The sequence below is a fragment of the Oncorhynchus clarkii genome, chromosome 7 (assembly GCF_045791955.1).
Source record: "Oncorhynchus clarkii lewisi isolate Uvic-CL-2024 chromosome 7, UVic_Ocla_1.0, whole genome shotgun sequence".
Lineage (NCBI taxonomy): Eukaryota > Metazoa > Chordata > Actinopteri > Salmoniformes > Salmonidae > Oncorhynchus > Oncorhynchus clarkii.
In genome coordinates this window covers 56,203,930-56,225,305 of record NC_092153.1, presented here as the reverse complement: position 1 = coordinate 56,225,305, position 21,376 = coordinate 56,203,930, and the positions used below count along the sequence as shown (strand labels likewise).

The window sequence follows — 21,376 nt, the reverse complement described above, 5'->3', positions numbered from 1 at the left end:
GGGAACAGTTAATTTAAATTTTTTTTTAATGATTTACTGGGCCAAGTCGACAACAGATAAGCCAGGCACTTTGGCAAACATGGATCATGTCCAACTCATGAAAAACATAAATTGCTTAGATTTATCTGTATTTATTAACATGGCAACATATTATGGTTGTGTTGACACGAGTTGGCTAACAATTGATAGGTCACTTAATGGAACTGTATGAACATTTTGTAGTTCCTGTATAATACTGAGGGGGGGAAAAAAATTATCACCTGAATCTGTTTGAGCATCAAAGTGTGAATATCTTTGTGTTTTAACCTCCTTTGTTGATCGCTCTTGTATACTACTAAAAATAGTTATATTTCCCTTTATCCCTACAGTGTTAAATATAAAATCAACCTATTAATAACCAACAATAAGAAATCACCACATTCCAGTCATTGAACAGCAACTTGATGTTGTAGCCCCATGTGCAAAGCTTTGTGTGCAGTTTGTTCCACATTCAAGTGAACCCTGAAACATTTTATATAATTATCAGATTTCAATAGTCTGAGCAGCTCCTAGGCACAATTTTTCATAGTATTAATCATGTTTAGGTGTTAAAACAGAATAAATTGAATCGATCCTAGTCATAATCATGAAATGCCCAGAGGGCACATCAAAGTTGCAAATACCAGTCTTTGGCCACATGCTGTTACTGGGAAACCGAAATGCACCTTTAGACCCGTCCTTGTAAATTAATTAACTCATAAAAATGTCACGTATCGGTCTGAACTAGTTCTTCAGTTCACTCTGGGGAAGTTACACATTAACTAGTTACCACACATGCTAAAGATCATGGTTTAATTCCAGAGAACAACTGGAATACTGCTACAATACTTAACCCGCCAAAAGACTGAGGAACATTTACTGTAAACCCCTGTTTTCATCTGAAATGCACTATACACAGAGTAAACTTAGGCTGAATAGAATAGTAGCAGGTTCGACAAGTTCGTGCTAGTGTGCCTCAGGGCTTAAAGGGGCAATCTGCAGTTTGAACAATAAAGCGGTAACCCGGTAAACAGCTGAGGGGTGGGGCTGGAAAATGTAACCACTCAAAATGTACAGAGCTATGTATAAAGGGACTGACCATCCATGATTTCAAGATTAGTTTCAGTTTACATTGTTTAAAACAAAAGGAGTATAACAAGCTCATATTTTGGGTTCTGATGGGGTACGACAGTTGAACTAAGCTGATGAGGCATCTATCTATAAGTTATATTCATCATTCATTTAAATGTTTAATAATGGATGTACCAACTGCAGATTGCCCCTTTAATGGATGTCATTATTACCATTACTTATTATTGTGAGTCATCTTTCCATGTGTAAATCAATTCCAGTTCTAAAAGTTTAACCATAACAGTCAGTAGTAGACTCTGTAGGCCCAGATGAATCTGTCTTATTAACATGGTGATTGGACAGAGAACAAAATAGTGCTCTACATGTTTTCACATTTTAGCTTTGGTATTAAACTGTCAATTCCCTCAAACCCTGAACAAAAATGCTACATTTTGAAATCAAAATCCAAAAGTAAACATTGAAAACCCCCCAAAGTCAATTGGAACTTGGTCCAGACAAAATGTCACAATTAACAGCTACCAATATTTTTGAAAAACACATTTAGTCCCTGAAAGAAAATATTGTATTGAAGTCTGGATATCCCTGGCAAAGAAACAAAAAAAAGGAATAACTCAAACCTCTGATCTAGTTAACTAATTGAAAGGCATTTATTTTACAATGTTTGTCTAAACTAACAATAAGTCTGATATGAGCCTAGATTCTTTCTCCCTTTGCTAGAATCTGTTTTTGGTAAAGTTCTTATAGTACTGCATCAAAACAATGTCACATCACGAGTGGCTACTGTAGCTTCGCACTTCTCCTATACCACTTTGGCTATCAAGTCACACATTACCACAAATGTGTTCAGCTATCAGCCAACTTTAAACAACTGCCTCAGTCCTTTGAGAATGCTGTATTATACTGTCCTGGGACACTTGCTGGTCCTCAGCTGGCTGCAGCTCCTCCGATCACCATGGCATGCTTGTAGGCTTCTGTCACGTTCTCACAGTCTGTGATGGAGAAAGCGCTGTCAGCCACCCCAGACTGGTAACAGGCCATGTCCCAGGGTCCTCTCTGCCTCAGCAGGTCTTGCCCAAGCCCCTCTTCTCGGATGTCCAGGAGGTTGTCAGCGGACACGCAGCCCCTCATGGTGCCCTTGGCTGGGCGTTCGCTGGGTGCCGCTGGCCCCACGCGGTCAGGCAGATCCAGCTGGTCAAAGGACTCAGAGGAGAGGATGCTGTCCTCGCTGATTGCCCCGCTGGGTCGTGCTCTCGTGCCCCCCCTTGGCAGGGAGGCCGCCAGCTGGTCCAGAGACCCAAACTCCTGCAGTAGGCCTGAAGAGAACTTACCGTGGCGCTTCAGGATTCCCTTTCGGTGGGGCGGTGCTGAGGGGCAGAGCTGGGCCTGGGTTGTCTGGGCAGAGTCACTGCTGTCTGGGGAGGAAGAGTAGTAGCCAGACTCTCGCTCGACTGGTTTCTTCAAGATGCCTTTGCGGGGCAGTGATGCAACAGGCAGGGGCTGGGCCGGGGTGGAGAGTTCATAGTCCCTCACTGGTTCCTCCATCACTGAGGTTGTAGCATCGCTGAGGGCCTTCTGCTTCAGGCTACCTCGTCTCTTCAGTATGCCCTTGGAGGGCCGAGCGGTGGCCCCATCATTCATGGTCTGGGACACGTTGTTCTCCTTGCGTGACCTCCGTAGGGACCGCTGACGCACCACATCCCCTCCACCGCTCCCGTGGGACCGCAGCAGACAGCGCACCTTGGAGCTGTTCTCCAGTAAGGGCCGGGAGTTTCGACGCAGCCAACTGGCAATGCTGGCAAGGCCTCCAGGCTGCTGTGTGGATGCAGTGGTCTTCTCACTTGGTTGTAGCAATGTCGCATTCTCACCCTCGGCCAGTAGGGGTTTCTGGTAACCCCAGTTGAGCCACCAGTGTCCAGCGATCTCCTCTATGGTAGCTCTGCGCTCAGGATTTACCATTAGCATCCAACGAATCAGCCCACAGGCATCTGAGACAGGGAGGAAGAACATACAGCAGTATTTACAACTGATACATCTCTGCTGGGCTACAATAAGATATAACTAAAACACACACACACACACACCACTACATGGCAGAACTACATCCCAGTTAGGAGAAGCAATACTCTCACCTGAAGGGTTGGTGGGTTTGCGGTAGTTTCCAGTGCTAATCTGCTGGACCAGGTTCTTGTAGTTTTGCCCATCGAAGGGCATGGCACCATGGACCAGGGTGTAGAGCAGAACACCCAGCGACCAGGTGTCCACCTCGGGCCCTTTGTACGGCCGCCCGTTAACGATCTCTGGAGAAGCATACAGAGGGCTGCCACAAAACGTCTGCAGGTACTCATCACCACGGTACAGGTTGGACAGCCCAAAGTCAGCAATCTGGAACAACAATCAAATAGAAGTTTGCCATTAGATACAATCACTATTCAATGAACACTAGGAACTACAAACAAGTGAAAGTAGAGAGAACCAAATTGGAGTGGATGGCGGGAATCATTTTCCACCAATATGTGAGTTGTTCATGTGTAAATTCTCCAAGCAACATTGCAGTGTGAACTGTGCAGGTATGAGAGTGACCTACGTGTGAATGCCTCAGGTGCGCACATGATAAAGATTGTAGATTGTCACAGGTGCTGAGACACAGTAGCCCTTTGTCCATACCTTAATATTGCCCTTTCCATCTAGTAAAATGTTCTCCAGCTTCAAGTCCCGATGTACTATCCCATTCTGTGTGATGGGAAGAAGATAAACTATTAAAGTCTTCATGTTGACACAGTTGACACCTAAGATGGCAGATATGAGTCTTTGCTATTTGCCCACAATGTGTTTAAACACTTTTTTTTAAAGAGTGAAGCCCTCAACATTTGGGTCAGAACAGCAGTTGTTCCAACAGAAGATTGTTCTGGAATGTCAGCTATGCGCCATTGTCCTCCACTCTACAGGGGGGCATGCCTCTGACAGGCGTGGAGCAAGAGCTTAAATTTAGTTCAACTTCAAGAAATGCAGGTCAAACTATTTGTCTTGCAACTCCTGTTACAATCACTCAAAAATGGGCAAAAATTTGAACTATGCGGAATTTCCATTTTAATTTGATGTTGCTTTGAGGTAAAGAAAACATACAAGAGCCAGTGAACATAGAATAATGCTTTTAGTAACTGTAAAAGGGTTCAGAACACACTACTTATTGATTTGATATACATTTGTTTCTAAATGTACTGTACATCAAATTGATAATACAAAATAGTTGACTTAATGAGGGACCACATTCTATTGGACCAACAATATTCTACCACGAAACAACCAGCCTAAGAGCAATTTCATACAGTTCAAACAGCAATAAAGTACCTCAAATATTGACATGTCTGACAAAAGACAAACAGAATAGACAGCTGGATAGCAGAGAGAGAGCCTTTACCGGCCCATTTCCTCCACTTTGTCAACTCAGGTCGGTTTTATATGGTACTAAACTCTTCCTACCTCACAGAGAACAGGCCTAAGTGGTTCTTACTGTAATGTACAGAAAAACAGTATACTATTACACCAAGTACTCTAGAGACAGTGATTGTTTGCAACACTACTTTGGGCCTTGGGGGAGTAACGAGTAGATTTGTGTGTGCATGTGTGTTCACAGAGCCTGTCTGTTCCCTCGCATCCTCATTAGAGAGAGACAGAGAGAGGGTGTGTATGTGTGATTGTGTTGAGACGAATGGCCTTTGGCCCTGACGCTGGCTCGCCATAAACCTAACGGTTCATTTCACCCTACAGAGCTGGCCGACGGTGAATGATGCCCATTATGTAACTGCCAGGGTGGCTTTGCCAGCACTCTAGGGAGGAGGCTGATGAGTGGGCAGGCTAGTGGGGTTCCCTGCCTACTTACTGTCCATGTGTGCCCAGTCACAAATATGCCCATGAGGTACAGCATGTTGTGGGCACTGATGGAGATTTAACAGTGGTCTGTTCTTTGTTTCAGCTGATTTAAGAAAAACAAGATGGCTGTAATTATATATGAGACCACTCTATTGGTAAATACGAAACAAGTGTACAGAGATGTAGGCTAATCTCAGAACCAAATCACATACTCTGTCAAGACAGACTAATAGAGATGCAATGCCTTACCCTGTGGCAGTAGTGTACAGCTGACACGATTTGTCTGAAGAAGTGTCTGGCCTCGCGTTCTGAGATCCTCTGCTTTTCAGAGATGTAGTCGTAAAGGTCACCTCGGCTAGCATACTCCATCACAATCACAATCTTGTCCTTGTTCTCGAACACTGCGAGGCCACACACAGGAAAACAGTCAAACAAAAGGTACACGGCAACGTAGGCGGGATGGGTTGTTACAGGGAAAACACGTCAGTGGTGATGGGGAACTGTGAAGCTCGGATGGCACTGCAGCGGGTTATGTAACCAATAACGGCTCAATGTCAAATAAAGTCTTCCGTGACCAGACTCTGCTCCACAGAGTTCAGTGTGAAACATCTTATTCAGGTGTCACGTTTCATCACATATGCAATTTGATCACATCTCATTGTTTTGTTCCCGATAAGTTTTAGTACTGTATCTGTGCGTGACTATTGTAAAATCAACAGGGCTGACCACATCCTGGGTCTCAATGTGACTTCCCTGTCTAAATAAAAGGGCAAATTAAATAAAAAATGCCTCATTGGGATTTGAGACACAGACGTATGTACCTTCATATATGGTGATGATGTAGGGGTGATTGAGTGAGGACATGATCTCAATCTCTCTGCGAATGTGCACTAGGTCCTGCTCATCCTGGATCTTCTCCTTTCTGATGGACTTAATGGCAACCTGGGTAAACGTAAAGAGAAGAACAATAAAATAAGGCTTTGTGAAAGGTATGCATTAGAACAAACTGTGTTTACTTTAAATTGCACACGTCAAACTCATTCCACAGAGGGCGTAGTGTCTGCAGGGTTTCGCTCCTCCCACATTTTATTGGTCCGATACACATATTTAGCAGATGTTATTGCAGGTGTAGCAAAATGCTTTTGCTCCCATCTCCAACAGTGCAGTAATATCGAACAATACACTCAAATCTAAAAAGTAAAGGACTGGAATTAAGAACATTAAGAATTAAGGTCACTGTTTAGTAAGGAACTCCCCCTCCCCTGGTTGTCTTGGTCTTAGTTGAAAGGAAAAAAACTTAAACCAGCAGACACCAGGCCAGGGTTTTCAACTGGCGAGACGGATTTCCCCCCCAAGTTTTCTGAGCAAAATTGTATTATTGCTGGACATAAAAGGCTGTACATTTGGGTTCTCTCAGAAATCTTTTCCCAAGTATTCCCACAAATAACAGACACATGATCGTATACAAATGTAAGCGAGATTTGAAATGATTGTTTTAGTCAAACGTGTTTGGCCTTCTTGCAGTCAATTTGCAATCTACAAATGACTTGAAATAAAAAATACAATAAAAAAAAACTGGGTGGTTAGAGCCCTGAATGCTGATTGTCTGATATCCGTGGTATACGGTTGTCATGGCTATGACAAAACAATTCTTTTTATTGCTCTAATTACACTGGTAACCCACTTATAATAGTAATAAGGCACCTCAGGGGTTTGTGGTATTTGGTCAATATACCATGTCTTAGGGTTGTGTCATGCATCAGAACAGGGACTTATTACCTCGACCATCCGCTCTGAAAAAAAGTTATAAATAACAAAATCCTCCCACGTCTAAATCTAGTTGAGGATCCCTGCACTAGACCCTCCATGGAATGAGTTTGACACGCCTGATATAAAGCATCCACCATCACTGACAGGTTAAACATTAATCTGTTTATTCTCAAAGACGATCAATATACTAAATATTGTAGCAAGTCCTGCCAAGGGAATGTCACAGAAACCAAACAGCACAATATAAAGACAGTTAATCAAGTAGATGTTAAAGTCGAAATCAGAAGTTTATATACACTTAGATTGGAGTCAATACAACTTGTTTTTCAACCACTCAAAAAATGTCTTGAAAACAAAATATAGTTTTGGCAAGCCGGTCAGGACATCTACTTTGTGCATGACACAAGTCATTTTTCCAACAATTGTTTGCAGACAGATTATTTCACTATCACAATTCCAGTAGGTCAAAAGTTCACATACACTAAGTTGACTGTGCCTTTAAACAGCTTGGAAAATTCCAGAAAATGATGTCCTGGCTTTAGAAGCTTCTGATTGACTCAAATTATGTCAATTAGCCTGTTGGAGGTGTACCTGTGGATGTATTTCAAGGCCTAACTTCCCAGTAAAATTAGTTCTATAAAATCGACATGACCTGAAAGGCCGCTCAGCAAAGAAGAAACCACTGCACCAAAACCACCATAAAAAGCCAGACTACGGTTTACAACTGCACATGGAGACAAAGATCGTACTTTTTGGAGAAATGTCCTCTGGTCTGATGAAACAAAAATAGAACTGTTTGGCCATAATGACCATCATTATATTTGGAAGAAAAAGGGGAATGCTTGCAAGCTGAAGAACACCATCCCAACCATGAAGCACGGGGGTGGCAACATCATGCTGTGGGGGTGCTTTGCTGCAGGAGGGACTGGTGCACTTCACAAAATAGATGGCATCATGAGGCATGAAAAGTATGTGGATATATTGAAGCAACATCTCAAGACATCAGTCAGGAAGTTCAAGCTTGGTCGCAAATGGGTCTTCCAAATGGACAAGACCCCAAGCATACTTCCAAAGTTGTGGCAAAATGGCTAAAGGACAATCAAGTCAAGGTATTGGAGTGGCCATCACAAAGCCCTGACCTCAATCCTATAGACAATTTGTGGGCAAACCTGAAAAAGCATGTGCAAGCAAGGAGGCCTAGAAACCTGACTCCGTTACACCAGCTCTGTCAGAAACGTTTGATTCAAGTTAAACAATTTATGCTGCCAAATACTAATTGAGTGCATGTAAACTTCTGACGCAATGGGAATGTGATGAAATAAATAAACTCTACTATTATTCTGACGTTTCACCTTCTTAAAATAAATTGGTGATCCAAACTGAGCTAAGACAATTTTTACTAGGATTAAATGTCAGGGAATTGTGAAAAACTGAGTTTAAATGTATTTGGCTAAGGTGTATGTAAACTTCTGACTTCAACTGTATGTGCAGATGAGGATGTGCAAGTTAAAATGCTGGTGGCAAAAGAGCAGAAAAACAAAAACAAATATGGGGATGAGGTAGGTAGTTGGTTGGATGGGCTATTTACAGATGGGCTATTTACAGGTGCAGCGATCGGTAAACTGCTCTGACAGCCGATGCTTGAAGTTAGTGAGGTAGATAGAAGTCTCCAGCTTTAGTGATTTTTGCAATTCTTTCCAGTCATTGGCAGCAGAGAACTGGAAGGAAAGGCGACCAAAGGAAGTGTTTGCTTTGGGGATGACCAGTGAAATATACCTGCTGGAGCGCGTGCTACGGGTGGGTGTTGCTATGGTGACCAGTGAGCTGAGATAAGGCGGAGCGTTACCTAGCAAAGACTTATAGATGACCTGGAGGCATTGGGTTTGGCGACGAATATGTAGCGAGGACCAGCCAAAGAGAGCATACAGGTCACAATGGTGGGTAGTATATGGGGCTTTGGTGACAAAACGGATGGCACTGTGATAGCAAATTGGATGCAGTCTGAGTAGAGAGTGTTGGTTTGTAAATGACATTGCCAAAGTCAAGGATTGGTAGGATAGTCAGTTTTACAAGGGTATGTTTGGCAGCATGACTGAAGGAGGCTTTCTTGCAAAATGGGAAGCCGATTTTAGATTTAATTCTGGATTGGAGATGTTTGATGTGAGTCTGGACAAGAGTTCACAGTCTAACCAGACACCTAGCTATTTATAGTTATATTCTAAGTCAGAACCGTCGAGAGTAGTGATGCTAGGCGGGCGGGTAGCGATCGGTTGAAGAGCATGCATTTAGTTTTACTAGCATTTAAGAGCAGTTGGAGTGTTGTATGGCATTGAGGCTTGTTTGGAGGATTGTTAACACAGTGTCCAAAGAAGGGCCAGAAGTATACAGAATGGTGTCGTCTGCGTAGAGTTGGATCAGATAGTCACCCGCAGCAAGAGCGACATCATTGATCTATGCAGAGAAAAGAGGAGGATGTCTTCACCTGTAACGCACAGTGTTAAGAATGCCTGCAATGACAACAAGCTCAGGCCGATGATACTGTGACACACCACCCTAGACCATGGGACCCTCCACCCCCAAATCGATCCCGCTCCAGAGTACACGCCTCGATGTAACGCTCATTCTTTCGACGATAAACATGAATCCGACCATCACCCCTGGGGAGACATAACCACAACTTGTCAGTGAAGAGCACTTTTTGCCAGGCCTGTCTGGTCCAGCGACGGTCCCTCCAGCGACGGTCCCATAGGAGACATTGTTGCCGATGATGTCTGGTGAGGACCTGCCTTACAACAGGCCCTCAGTCCAGCCTCTCTCAGCCTATTGCAGACAGTCTGAGCACTGATGGAGGGATTGTGTGTTCCTGGTGTAGGTCGGGCAGTACTTGTTGCCATCCTGTACCTGTCCTGCAGGTGTGATGTTCGGATGTACCGATCCTGTGCACGTGTTGTTTCACGTGGTCTGCCACTGCGAGGACAATCAGCTGTCCGTCCTGTAGCGCTGTCTTAGGCGTCTCACAGTACGGACATGGCAATTTATTGCCCTGGCCACATCTGCAGTCCTCATGCCTCCTTGCAGCATGCCTAAGGCACGTTCACGCAGATGAGCAGGGACCCTGGGCATCTTTCTTTTGGTGTTTTTCAGAGTCAGTAGAAAGGCCTCTTTAGTGTCCTAACTTTTCATAACTGTGACCTTAATTGCCTACCGACTGTAAGCTGTTAGTGTCTTAATGACCGTTCCACAGGTGCATGTTCATTAATTGTTTATGGTTCATTGAACAAGCATGGGAAACAATGTTTAAACCCTTTACAAAGATGATCAGTGAAGTTATTTGGATTTTGACTAATTATCTTTGAAAGAAAGGGTCCTGAAAAAGGGACGTTTCTTTCTTTGCCGAGTTTACAAAGAAAATACCAAACTAAAACAAAGTGAGTAATTGTTTGTTTTTTTAAAAACTTAGTCAAGTGTGTTAGGCAACATGTAGCCTGGGGAAGAGGTTAGGCAACATGTAGATTAGAAACAATTTATTCAAATGAAAGGAGCAATCAGAAACGTAGTTTAGCTTTACCCTTCCATAGCCTGAGGATTACTGGGCTGAAAGTGTTAACTGAAAACACCATAGTGCTACTGTGACAGGGCAGTAGAAGGAGGGACAGTGTACTGGCTGCTGTGATGAAATGCATTGTCTCGTATGACGTCAGTGAGGCCCACAGAATTAGATCATTTGAATAGAAGTGACAGAGTTTAAATGCACACATGCATCAGGGTGGGACTAAATGTCAGCATATCTGTGTGTATATGGTTGCCTGTGTGAAACATGTGTGTTGAGATGCTATCTGTGATTGGTGCTAATGTTTACCTATATGCCTTTTATATTGTTGTATGTATAATAGATTGCACTCTATCCATGTGTACATGAAGGAGTGTGCATGCGTCTTAGCCCATGTGATGCAGGCTTGTTTAGATGTATGGGATTCCACACCGACTCAGAGTGCGTAAAAGTATATCAAAAGGAGAGAAGAGGGGGTGATGAGGGGCAGCCGATGGTTAGAGAATGTGGTCTTCTTCAGCCCTTCACATTCACCCTAATAAAGACCACAGAAACACTCCCTGACAGGAGGAGGAATACCAGACAAGACCTTCACACTCACAGCCTCTTCCTATGAGTCATAGTCTGGATACGTCTTCTCCTATCAATGTTACTTACCTCAGGATGAATCCTGAGGTTGTTGTGTCTTGACTGGATTCATGGCCAAACTAATGCTCAAGTCACACTGAGCCAGTGTTAACGTCATGTTAGTGTGTTATTCCTCAATACAGGTGGAGTATAGCCACCAAATACTGGCTCTGTAAAACACTGTGGCAAGGACCAATTGTATTTATTTATCTAACTAGGGAAGTCAGTTTAAGAACAAATTCTTATTTACAATGAAGGCCTACCCCTGAAGATGAAGCTCCTTTGATTATGTAATATGAAACATACAGGATTTCACAAAGGGATAGGAGCAGCAGAACACAATGATAATAGAGCCTGTAGTTCAAAATGATGCCCTCCATTGTATGAAAAGGTCACTCCCAGCATTGAGTTATACATCGCTGTGCCATTAGACTGGAAGAGATGGAACAAGCCGTGTGTGATGATACAGCCAGCCCAGCCAGGTATGCAGACACGACACTTTTATCTTCCAAGTCTATACAGAAGTTTTGGGAGGGGAATTCCAATCGTCACTTTCTTCAATTTTCTCAGGATGTTTCCCCAACCTTTAACAGCACACTGCTTGGAAAGGGCCCAACCCCAGCTGATTTAGCATGGACTTTCATGGACAAATAAACCAAACTTATTTTTAGACACCACAGCACATGCATGTTTTGAAGGTCAGCATAGAATGTTCAACTGTTGTTTTCTCCCTGCTTCGATCTCAAAATATAATGAGTGATATACTGCATCTTTGTGCTTGTGCATGTCCACAGTCAAGAGGGGTGTGAGCATCTGTCTGTTACCGTGGAACTGCCCTAAAGGGAAATATATACATGTCCTTACGGAACAATCCTTTACTATGACCACATCAAAGGAAACCCCAAAATAAAAACCCCTCGTGTTCTTTCCTACAAATTGTGTTTCCTTCTTCCCTAATGGTAAATGATGAATAGTGTAATGAAATGTGAAACTGAATATTGATGTTTAACATCACCGTTACTGGTCAGGATGCAGGGTTGCAGTCCATTAATCTCTCCGAGACAAATAAATTAACTTTCTTTAGCTAAGACTATTGCCCTCCTCTCTCCCACTCTAAGCCCCTCCTTCTGATCAATATGACAGAAGTCCAAGGTTACACCATAGAGGCATCGTGTTCTGACCCAATGTTGCCTAGTTTTGGCTACAAAACTGCTGCAACTGTTCACCGAGGTTAATACTGACAAATATATTATTTGTTTTGAACATACAAATTACATACTGAATGTTTGATGTTTGTCAGCAAACAAATTGTGAATAATCACAAGTAAATGTTGTTGTTTTTTAAACCTCATTCTCCCATCCCCCTCCCTTTTTCCCCCTAGGCTACAGGACAGGAATGCACCTCAGCCAGGTGGGAATTTACCCAGCTGTCCCTTCTCCATACCTGAGAGGTAGGCCTAGATTAGAGAGCCATTTTAGGATGACCAACTACCACCCCATCAGGAGACACCAAAACTCCAGTGTCCTTTCCAAGGACAAATCTGGGTTACAGATTACACCTCGGTGTCACATTTTACACATAATAAATACCATGAGGACAGGATTATGTGGGACTTGAAAAGTGTTGAGATTTTGGGACATGGACTTCCACTTTGCTAACCCACATGTCAGTAAACTACAAGGTAGTGGTTGTTATCCACCCAACTCCTGCATTTCAAATCCCCTGCATTAAATGTATGTAACTGCCCCAGTCAAGTCTAAAGATGATTTTGATGGATCACTAAATTGTATTTGGAGGTGGGTTGCCCTTGACACAGGAACATGTTACGCACATTTCAGTCTTGTGCTTGATTAGATGAGAACTACACTTTTAATGCCCTGTTTGAAACTTCAATAACAATGTGTTTTTCCAGTATGGCTCTCAATTGTCAGTACTGGTCATTCATAGTCATTGGCATCTATTGCCAAGTAGTCGGTCATTATAACTCATTCTTGTATACAACGTACCCAAGAGGTGAATGAGCTCAGACTGTTTGGAGATGTTCTTTAGGACAGATAAGAAGTGCACATACATTGTTATGGTCTGGATATGTGGGAGGTATATTGGACTGTACTGAACCATCCCAGAGCATGTCCTGTTGTCTTAACCGTTGAACTCTTACTCAAACATACATTTGTCTAAATCTTTACTCAACACATTCCAAAACTGAGGGTAAATAGAAAGTGGCGTGCCTTCCCAGAAACCTCTGATACCAGTGTCAAATTGCCAACTGTCTGCCCACAGAGCTATTCACTGCCAGGCAGGCATTGCAGAATAGGCTACAGGCCAGTTTGGTGCCTCTTTGTTCTGACATGTTGGGTGCTCAATAGCCTGGACATGTTTAGTCTAAGTAGATCCAACCAAACAAGGGTAGGTCACAGTGTGGAAAAGATCACAGAATGAATCTATTGCCGATTTTGTAGCCTACCGGTTTATAAAGTCTCATCAAAACATGTTTCTCTTTCTAATGTAGGCTGCACACAGCTAATGGTATGGGTGAAATAACACAGGCCTATAAACACCAGCAGGCGAACACCCACCTTTAGGAGTTTCTACAGTGTAAAGGCGATATGGGTGTGCTAATGGAAATACCTGTTTTTGTTTTTAAAAGGAAAGTCTATTCAAGCTCCTGGTGAACCACTCACAGTGTGTCATTGTTTTGTGTCATTGTAGTTTGAGTGAGTCATGACAGAACATACACAATTACGTGTGCTTGCTTCAGTCTCCTCTGTTCAACACAACAATTTGGTCTGACATGGCATCAGATACACTATATACACAGAAGTATGTGGACATCCCTTTAAATGAGTGGATTCTGCAATTTCAGCCACACCAGTTGCTGACAGGTGTATAAAATGGAGCACACAGCCATACAATTTCCATAGACAAACATTGGCAGTAGAATGGCCTTACTGAAGAGCTCAGTGACTTTCAACATGGCACCGTCATAGGATGCCACCTTTCCAACAAGTCAGTTTGTAAAATTTCTGCCCTGGTCAACTGTAAGTGATGTAATTGTGAAGTGGAAATGTCAAGGAGCAACCACTCAACTGCGAAGTGATAGGCCACACAAGCTCACAGAACGGGACCTCCGAGTGCTGAAGAGTGTATTGCGTAAAAATTGTCTGTCCTCAGTTGCAACACTCACTACCAAGTTCGAAATTGCCTCTTGAAGCAACGTCAGCACAAGAACTGTTAGTCTGGAGCTTCATGAAATGGGTTTCCATGGCCAAGCAGCCTCACACAAGCCTAAAATCACCATGAACAATGTCAAGCGTCGGCTAGAGTGATGTGAAGCTTGCCGCCATTGGACTCTGGAGTACTGGAAAAGCTTTCTCTGGAGTGATGAATCACGCTTCACCATCTGGCAGCCCGACGGACATACCTTGGTTTGGTGGATGCCAGGAGAACGCTACCTGCCCCAATGCATAGTGCCAACTGTAAAGTTTGGTGCAGAAGGAATAATGCTCTGGGGCTGTTTTTCATAGTTCTGGCTAGGCCCCTTAGTTCCAGTAAAGGGAAATCTTAATGCTACAGCATACAATGACATTCTAGAAGATTCTGTGCTTCCAACTTTGTGGCAACAGTTTGGGGAAGGCCTTTTCTTGTTTCAGCATGACAATGCCCCCGTGCACAAAGGGAGGTCCATACAGAAATGGTTAGTCGAGATCGGTGTGGAAGAACTTGACTGGCCTGCACAGACCCCTGACCTCAACCCCATCGAACACCTTGGGATGAATTGGAACGCTGAATGCAAGCCAGGCCTACTCGCCCAACATCAGTGCCCACCCTCACTAATGCTCTTGAAGCTGAAAGGAAGCAAGTCCCAGCAGCAATGTTCCAACATCTAGTGGAAAGCCTTCCCAGAAGAGTCAATGTTATTATATCAGCGAAGGGGGGGACCAACTCCATTTTAATGCCTATGATTTTGTAATGAGATGTTCGAGGAGCAGGTGTCCACATACTTTTGGTTTTGTAGTTTATCGCAGAATGTAGGCTATAGGTATAATGTACAAATAATACAACAGTCTACATAATTAAACCAACAAAGTAGGCCAACAGATTAATTAAAGGCCTAAACCTTAAACATTTTATGAAACTGTAATGAAAAATCATGAAATATTTAAAAAGGCTACTCATTACACATTTGAAAATGAGAATAAGCATTAAAAAAAAAACGTACCATTCTACCGGATCTCTCGATTGCTTTCTTCACTTTTCCGTAAGTCCCTTTTCCAAGAGTTTCAAGAAATTCATACCGATGCTTCAGATTGTGTTTATGATGATGTCTCTTCACCGCTTGCCTTTTCATGGATGCCTCGGAGACCGATTTTCTAACAAGCGAGTGGCCATGACCAGGTGACTGTTGTCCATTGTCGGATAAAGTTGATGATCGCCCACCACTGTTGAAATCGTTAGGATCCATTATAGATTGCAACCACTTTTTATTTCTCGTACAGTTGAATGACTAGACTATACAAATATAACACATTTAAAACATGTAGTTTGTTGTATATACTCTTCCTCAGGTAGCCTTGTTTCCTGTGTTGGTTTCATGAAGTCGATGAAGGTGACCACTCCTCCTATTTGAATATCCAATAAACAGGCATCGTTGCCCATTTGCTGTTGTTTTTACCAGGAGGCGTGTGAGCTTTGATGCTTTCCAGACAACGGGGAACTTGGAAATAACCGAGGTCAAGTCATGACTTCGGTGATCTTCAGTTCGGAACGTAAGAGCTCAAGTTCTCGACTTGTAATTTCAAGTTGAATGACCGTTCAAACAAATTTCCCCATCTCGGGGGCACATTTCTTTTCCGAGTCCCCATTTGTCTTGAACACACTGAAGTCAGAGAATTCCGAGTTCCCTGGCGCCTTGAACAAGGCATCATTGTGGGCGGAGTTCGGGTAATATGTTCAAAACACCTGGGAACTCCGTACTGGGAAATCGGAATTATCAGACTTCCGACTTCAGTGTATTCAAGACAACTGGGAACTCAGAAAAAAACGAGCTCAGACTGGGAAAAATCTATTTGAATGGTCATCCAACTCGGAATTCCAACTCGAGAACTCTGGCCTCAGTCTAGACCTGAAGATCACTGACGTCATGATTTGACCTCGTATTTTTCCGAGTTCCCAGTTGTTTTGAACTGGGAACTCGAAAAAACAACCAGATCAAATCATGAAGTCAGTGAGCTTCAGGTCGGAGCTGTAGAAAGATGCCCAGGTTTCCGACTTGGAATTCCGAGTTGGATGACCGTTCAAAAGATTTTCCCATTCGGAAGCTTGTTTTTTTACGAGTTCCCAGTTGTTTTGAACGCACTGAAGTTGTAAGTCGGAGATTTCTCAGTACCCAGTTGTTCTTGAACTCGGCATTATTTCGTTTTCTGCCAGTGCAAAACACTGAACCAACAGTCACAAAATGTCAGGCAAGCTAAATCAGGTGCATCTCTTCCTCACAAAGAAAATGTTCCTACATTTAGTTTCACAAGTTCTTATCTGTTCTCTTCAACATTGCCATCTGTTTGCCAGGCTATGTGCATGGATTAGAGTCGGTAGTGAAAAAAGTACTCAATTGTCATACTTGAGTAAAAGTAAAGATACCTTAATTAATAGAAAATGACTTAAGTAAAAGTCACCCAGCAAAATACTACTTGAGTAAAAGTCTAAAAGTATTTGGTTTTAAATATAGTTAACTATCAAAAGTAAATGGAATTGCTCAAATGTACTTAAGGGTCAAAAGTCAAAGTATTAACCATTTCAAATTCCTTATATTAACAAATGCATTTCTATAGCTTCCTAAATATGTTTCACAGAGTGCCATGATGGAGGCGCTCTAGCTTCAAAACAGTGCCCCCTTTAGTCAAAACACTGTCAAACACTTCAACAGTGAAGAGGCGACTCCGGGACGCTGGCCTTCGAGGCAGAGTTCCTCTGTCCAGTGTCTGTGTTATTTTGCCCATCTTAATCTTTTATTTTTATTGGCCAGTCTGAGATATGGCTTGTTCTTTGCAACTCTGCCTAGAAGGCCAGCATCCTGGAGTCGCCTCTTCACTATTGACGTTGGGACGGGTGTTTTGCGGGTACTATTTCTCAAACTAGACACTCTAATATACTTGTCCTCTTGCTCAGTTGAGCACCGGGGCCTCCCACTCCTGTTTCCATTCTGGTTAGGGCCAGTTTGCGCTGTTCTGTGAAGGGAGTAGTACACAGCATTGTATGAGATCTTCAGTTTCTTGGCAATTTCTCCCATGGAATAGGCTTCATTTCTCAGTACAAGAATAGACTGATGAGTTTCAGAATGAAGTTATTTGTTTCTGGCCATTTTGAGCCTGTAATCGAACCCACAAATGCTGATGCTCCAGATACTCAATTAGTCTAAAGAAGGCCAGTTTTATTGCTTCTTGAAATTAGAACACCAGTTTTCAGCTGTGCGAACATAATTGCAAAAGAGTTTTCTAATGATTAATTAGCCTTTTAAAATTAAAAACTTGGATTAGCTAACACAACGTGCCATTGGAACACAGGAGTGATGGTTGCTGATAATGGGCCTCTATGCCTATGTAGATATTCCATTAAAAAATCTGCCGTTTCCAGTTACAATAGTAATTTACAACATTAACAATGTCTACACTGTATTTATGATCAATTTTATGTTATTTTAATGGACAAAATATATTATTTTCTTTCAAAAACAAGGACATTTCTAAGTGACCCCAAACCTTTGAACGGTAGTGTGTGTGTGTGTATGTATATACAGTGCCTTGCGAAAGTATTCGGCCCCCTTGAACTTTGCGACCTTTTGCCACATTTCAGGCTTCAAACATAAAGATATAAAACTGTATTTTTTTGTGAAGAATCAACAACAAGTGGGACACAATCATGAAGTGGACCGACATTTATTGGATATTTCAAACTTTTTTAACAAATCAAAAACTGAAAAATTGGGCGTGCAAAATTATTCAGCCCCCTTAAGTTAATACTTTGTAGCGCCAACTTTTGCTGCGATTACAGCTGTAAGTCGCTTGGGGTATGTCTCTATCAGTTTTGCACATCGAGAGACTGACATTTTTTCCCATTCCTCCTTGCAAAACAGCTCGAGCTCAGTGAGGTTGGATGGAGAGCATTTGTGAACAGCAGTTTTCAGTTCTTTCCACAGATTCTCGATTGGATTCAGGTCTGGACTTTGACTTGGCCATTCTAATGTTTTGGATCATTGTCTTGTTGGAAGACAAATCTCCGTCCCAGTCTCAGGTCTTTTGCAGACTCCATCAGGTTTTCTTCCAGAATGGTCCTGCATTTGGCTCCATCCATCTTCCCATCAATTTTAACCATCTTCCCTGTCCCTGCTGAAGAAAAGCAGGCCCAAACCATGATGCTGCCACCACCATGTTTGACAGTGGGGATGGTGTGTTCAGCTGTGTTGCTTTTACGCCAAACATAACGTTTTGCATTGTTGCCAAAAGTTCCATTTTGGTTTCATCTGACCAGAGCACCTTCTTCCACATGTTTGGTGTGTCTCCCAGGTGGCTTGTGGCAAACTTTAAACACTTTTTATGGATATCTTTAAGAAATGTCTTTCTTCTTGCCACTCTTCCATAAAGGCCAGATTTGTGCAATATACGACTGATTGTTGTCCTATGGACAGAGTCTCCCACCTCAGCTGTAGATCTCTGCAGTTCATCCAGAGTGATCATGGGCCTCTTGGCTGCATCTCTGATCAGTCTTCTCCTTGTATGAGCTGAAAGTTTAGAGGGACGGCCAGGTCTTGGTAGATTTGCAGTGGTCTGATACTCCTTCCATTTCAATATTATCACTTGCACAGTGCTGCTTGGGATGTTTAAAGCTTGGGAAATCTTTTTGTATCCAAATCCGGCTTTAAACTTCTTCACAACAGTATCTCGGACCTGCCTGGTGTGTTCCTTGTTCTTCATGATGCTCTCTGCGCTTTTAACGGATCTCTGAGACTATCACAGTGCAGGTGCATTTATACGGAGACTTGATTACACACAGGTGGATTGTATTTATCATCATTAGTCATTTAGGTCAACATTGGATCATTCAGAGATCCTCACTGAACTTCTGGAGAGAGTTTGCTGCACTGAAAGTAAAGGGGCTGAATAATTTTGCACGCCCAATTTTTCAGTTTTTGATTTGTTAAAAAAGTTAGAAATATCCAATAAATGTCGTTCCACTTCATGATTGTGTCCCACTTGTTGTTGATTTATAGTTTTATATCTTTATGTTTGAAGCCTGAAATGTGGCAAAAGGTCGCAAAGTTCAAGGGGGCCGAATACTTTCGCAAGGCACTGTATGTATGTATGTATATACATATGTATGTATATATATATACTGCACACATTTCTTGTTAACAAACTATAGTTTTGCCAAGTCGGTTAGGACATCTACTTTGTGCATGACACAAGTAATTTTTCCAACAATTGTTTGCAGACAGATTATTTCACTTATAATTCACTGTATCACAATTCCAGGGGGCCAGAAGTTTACATACACTAAGTTGGCTGTGCCTTTAAACAGCTTGGGAAATTCCAGAAAATTATGTTTAGAAGCTTCTGTTAGGATAATTTACATAATTTCAGTCAATTGGAGGTGTACCTGTGGATGTATTTCAAGGCCTACCTTCAAACTCAGTGCCTCTTTGCTTGACATCATGGGAAAATCAACAAAAAGAATCAGCCATGATTGTAGACCTCCACAAAAAAGTGTAGACCTCCACAAGTTCATCCTTGGGAGCAATTTCCAAACGCCTGAAGGTACCACCTTCATCTGTACAAACAATAGCATGCAAGTATAAGCACCATGGGACCACGCAGCCGTCATACCTCTCAGGAAGGAGACACGTTCTGTCTCCTAGAGATGAACGTACTTTGGTGCGAAAAGTGCAAATCAATCCCAGAACAACAGCGAAGGACCTTGTGAAGATGCTGGAGGAAACAGGTACAAAAGTATCTATATACACAGTAAAACAAGTACTATATCGACATGACCTGAAAGGCCGCTCAGCAAGGAAGAAGCCACTGCTCGAAAACTGCCATAAAAAAAGCCAAACTACGGTTTGCAACTGCACATGGGGACAAAGATCGTACTTTTTGGAGAAATGTCATCTGGTTTGATGAAACAAAAATAGAATAGTTTGGCCATAATGACCATCGTTATGTTTGGAAGAAAAAGGGGGAGGCTTGCAAGCCGAAGAACACCATCCCAACCGTGAAGCACGGGGATGGCGGCATCATGTTGTGGGGGTGCTTTGCTGCAGGAGAGACTGGTGCACTTCACAAAATAGATGGCATCATGATGTGGGGAAATTATGTGGATATATTGAAGCAAAATCTCAAGACATCAGTCAGGAAGTTAAAGCTTGGTCGCAAATGGGTCAACCAATTGGACAATGACCCCAAGCATACTTCCAAAGTTGTGGCAAAATGGCTAAAGGACAACAAAGTCAAGGTATTGGAGTGGCCATCACAAAGCCCTGACCTCAATTCTATAGACAATTTGTGGCAGAACTGAAAAAGTGCAAGGAGGCCTAGAAACCTGACTCCGTTACACCAGCTCTGTCAGGAGGAATGGGCCAAAATTCACCCAACTTATTGTGGAAAACTTGTGGAAGGCTACCCGAAACATTTGACCCAAATTAATCAATTTAAAGGCAATGCTACCAAATACTAATTGAGTGTATGTAAACTTCTGATCCACTGGGAATGTGATGAAGGAAATAAAAGCTGAAATAAATCATTCTCTCTACTATTATTCTGACATTTCACATTCTGACGTTTCACACCATAAAATGGTGATCCTAACTGACCTAAGATATCACATTTTTACTAGGATGAAATATCAGAAATTGTGAAAAACTGAAGTTTAAATGTATTTGGTTAAGGTGTATGTAACTTCCGACTTCAACTGTATATATACATACCATTTAAAAAATATATGTATATATTTTTTATTATATATACACTGCTTAAAAAAAATAAAGGGAACACTTAAAAAACACAATGTAACTCCAAGTCAATCACACTTCTGTGAAATCAAACTGTCCACTTAGGAAGCAACACTGATTGACAATAAATGTCACATGCTGTTGTGTAAATGGAATAGACAACAGGTGGAAACGATAGGCAATTAGCAAGACACCCCCAATAGAGGAGTGGTTCTGCAGGTGGTGACCACAGACCACTTCTCAGTTCCTATTCTTCCTGGCTGATATTTTGGTCACTTTTGAATGCTGGCGGTGCTTTCACTCTAGTGGTAGCATGAGACGGAGTCTACAACCCACACAAGTGGCTCAGGTAGTGCCGCTCATCCAGGATGGCACATCAATGTGAGCTGTGGCAAGAAGGTTTGCTGTGTCTGTCAGTGTAGTGTCCAGAGCATGGAGGCGCTACCAG

General features: G+C 42.4%; 1 protein-coding gene across 1 annotated transcript; it reads right to left on the bottom strand.

Moving 5' to 3' along the window:
* Positions 1-4: 4 nt before the first annotated feature.
* LOC139413498 (NUAK family, SNF1-like kinase, 2) lies at positions 5-15,575 on the bottom strand. Its single transcript, XM_071160966.1, has 6 exons — positions 15,151-15,575; positions 5,802-5,922; positions 5,230-5,381; positions 3,775-3,840; positions 3,240-3,492; positions 5-3,095 (listed from the first exon to the last, which is right to left on the bottom strand). The coding sequence occupies exons 1-6, from the start codon at positions 15,391-15,393 to the stop codon at positions 2,035-2,037; spliced, it is 1,896 nt and encodes a 631-aa protein (XP_071017067.1). The 5' UTR covers positions 15,394-15,575; the 3' UTR covers positions 5-2,034.
* Between the last annotated feature and the right edge of the window lie 5,801 nt (positions 15,576-21,376).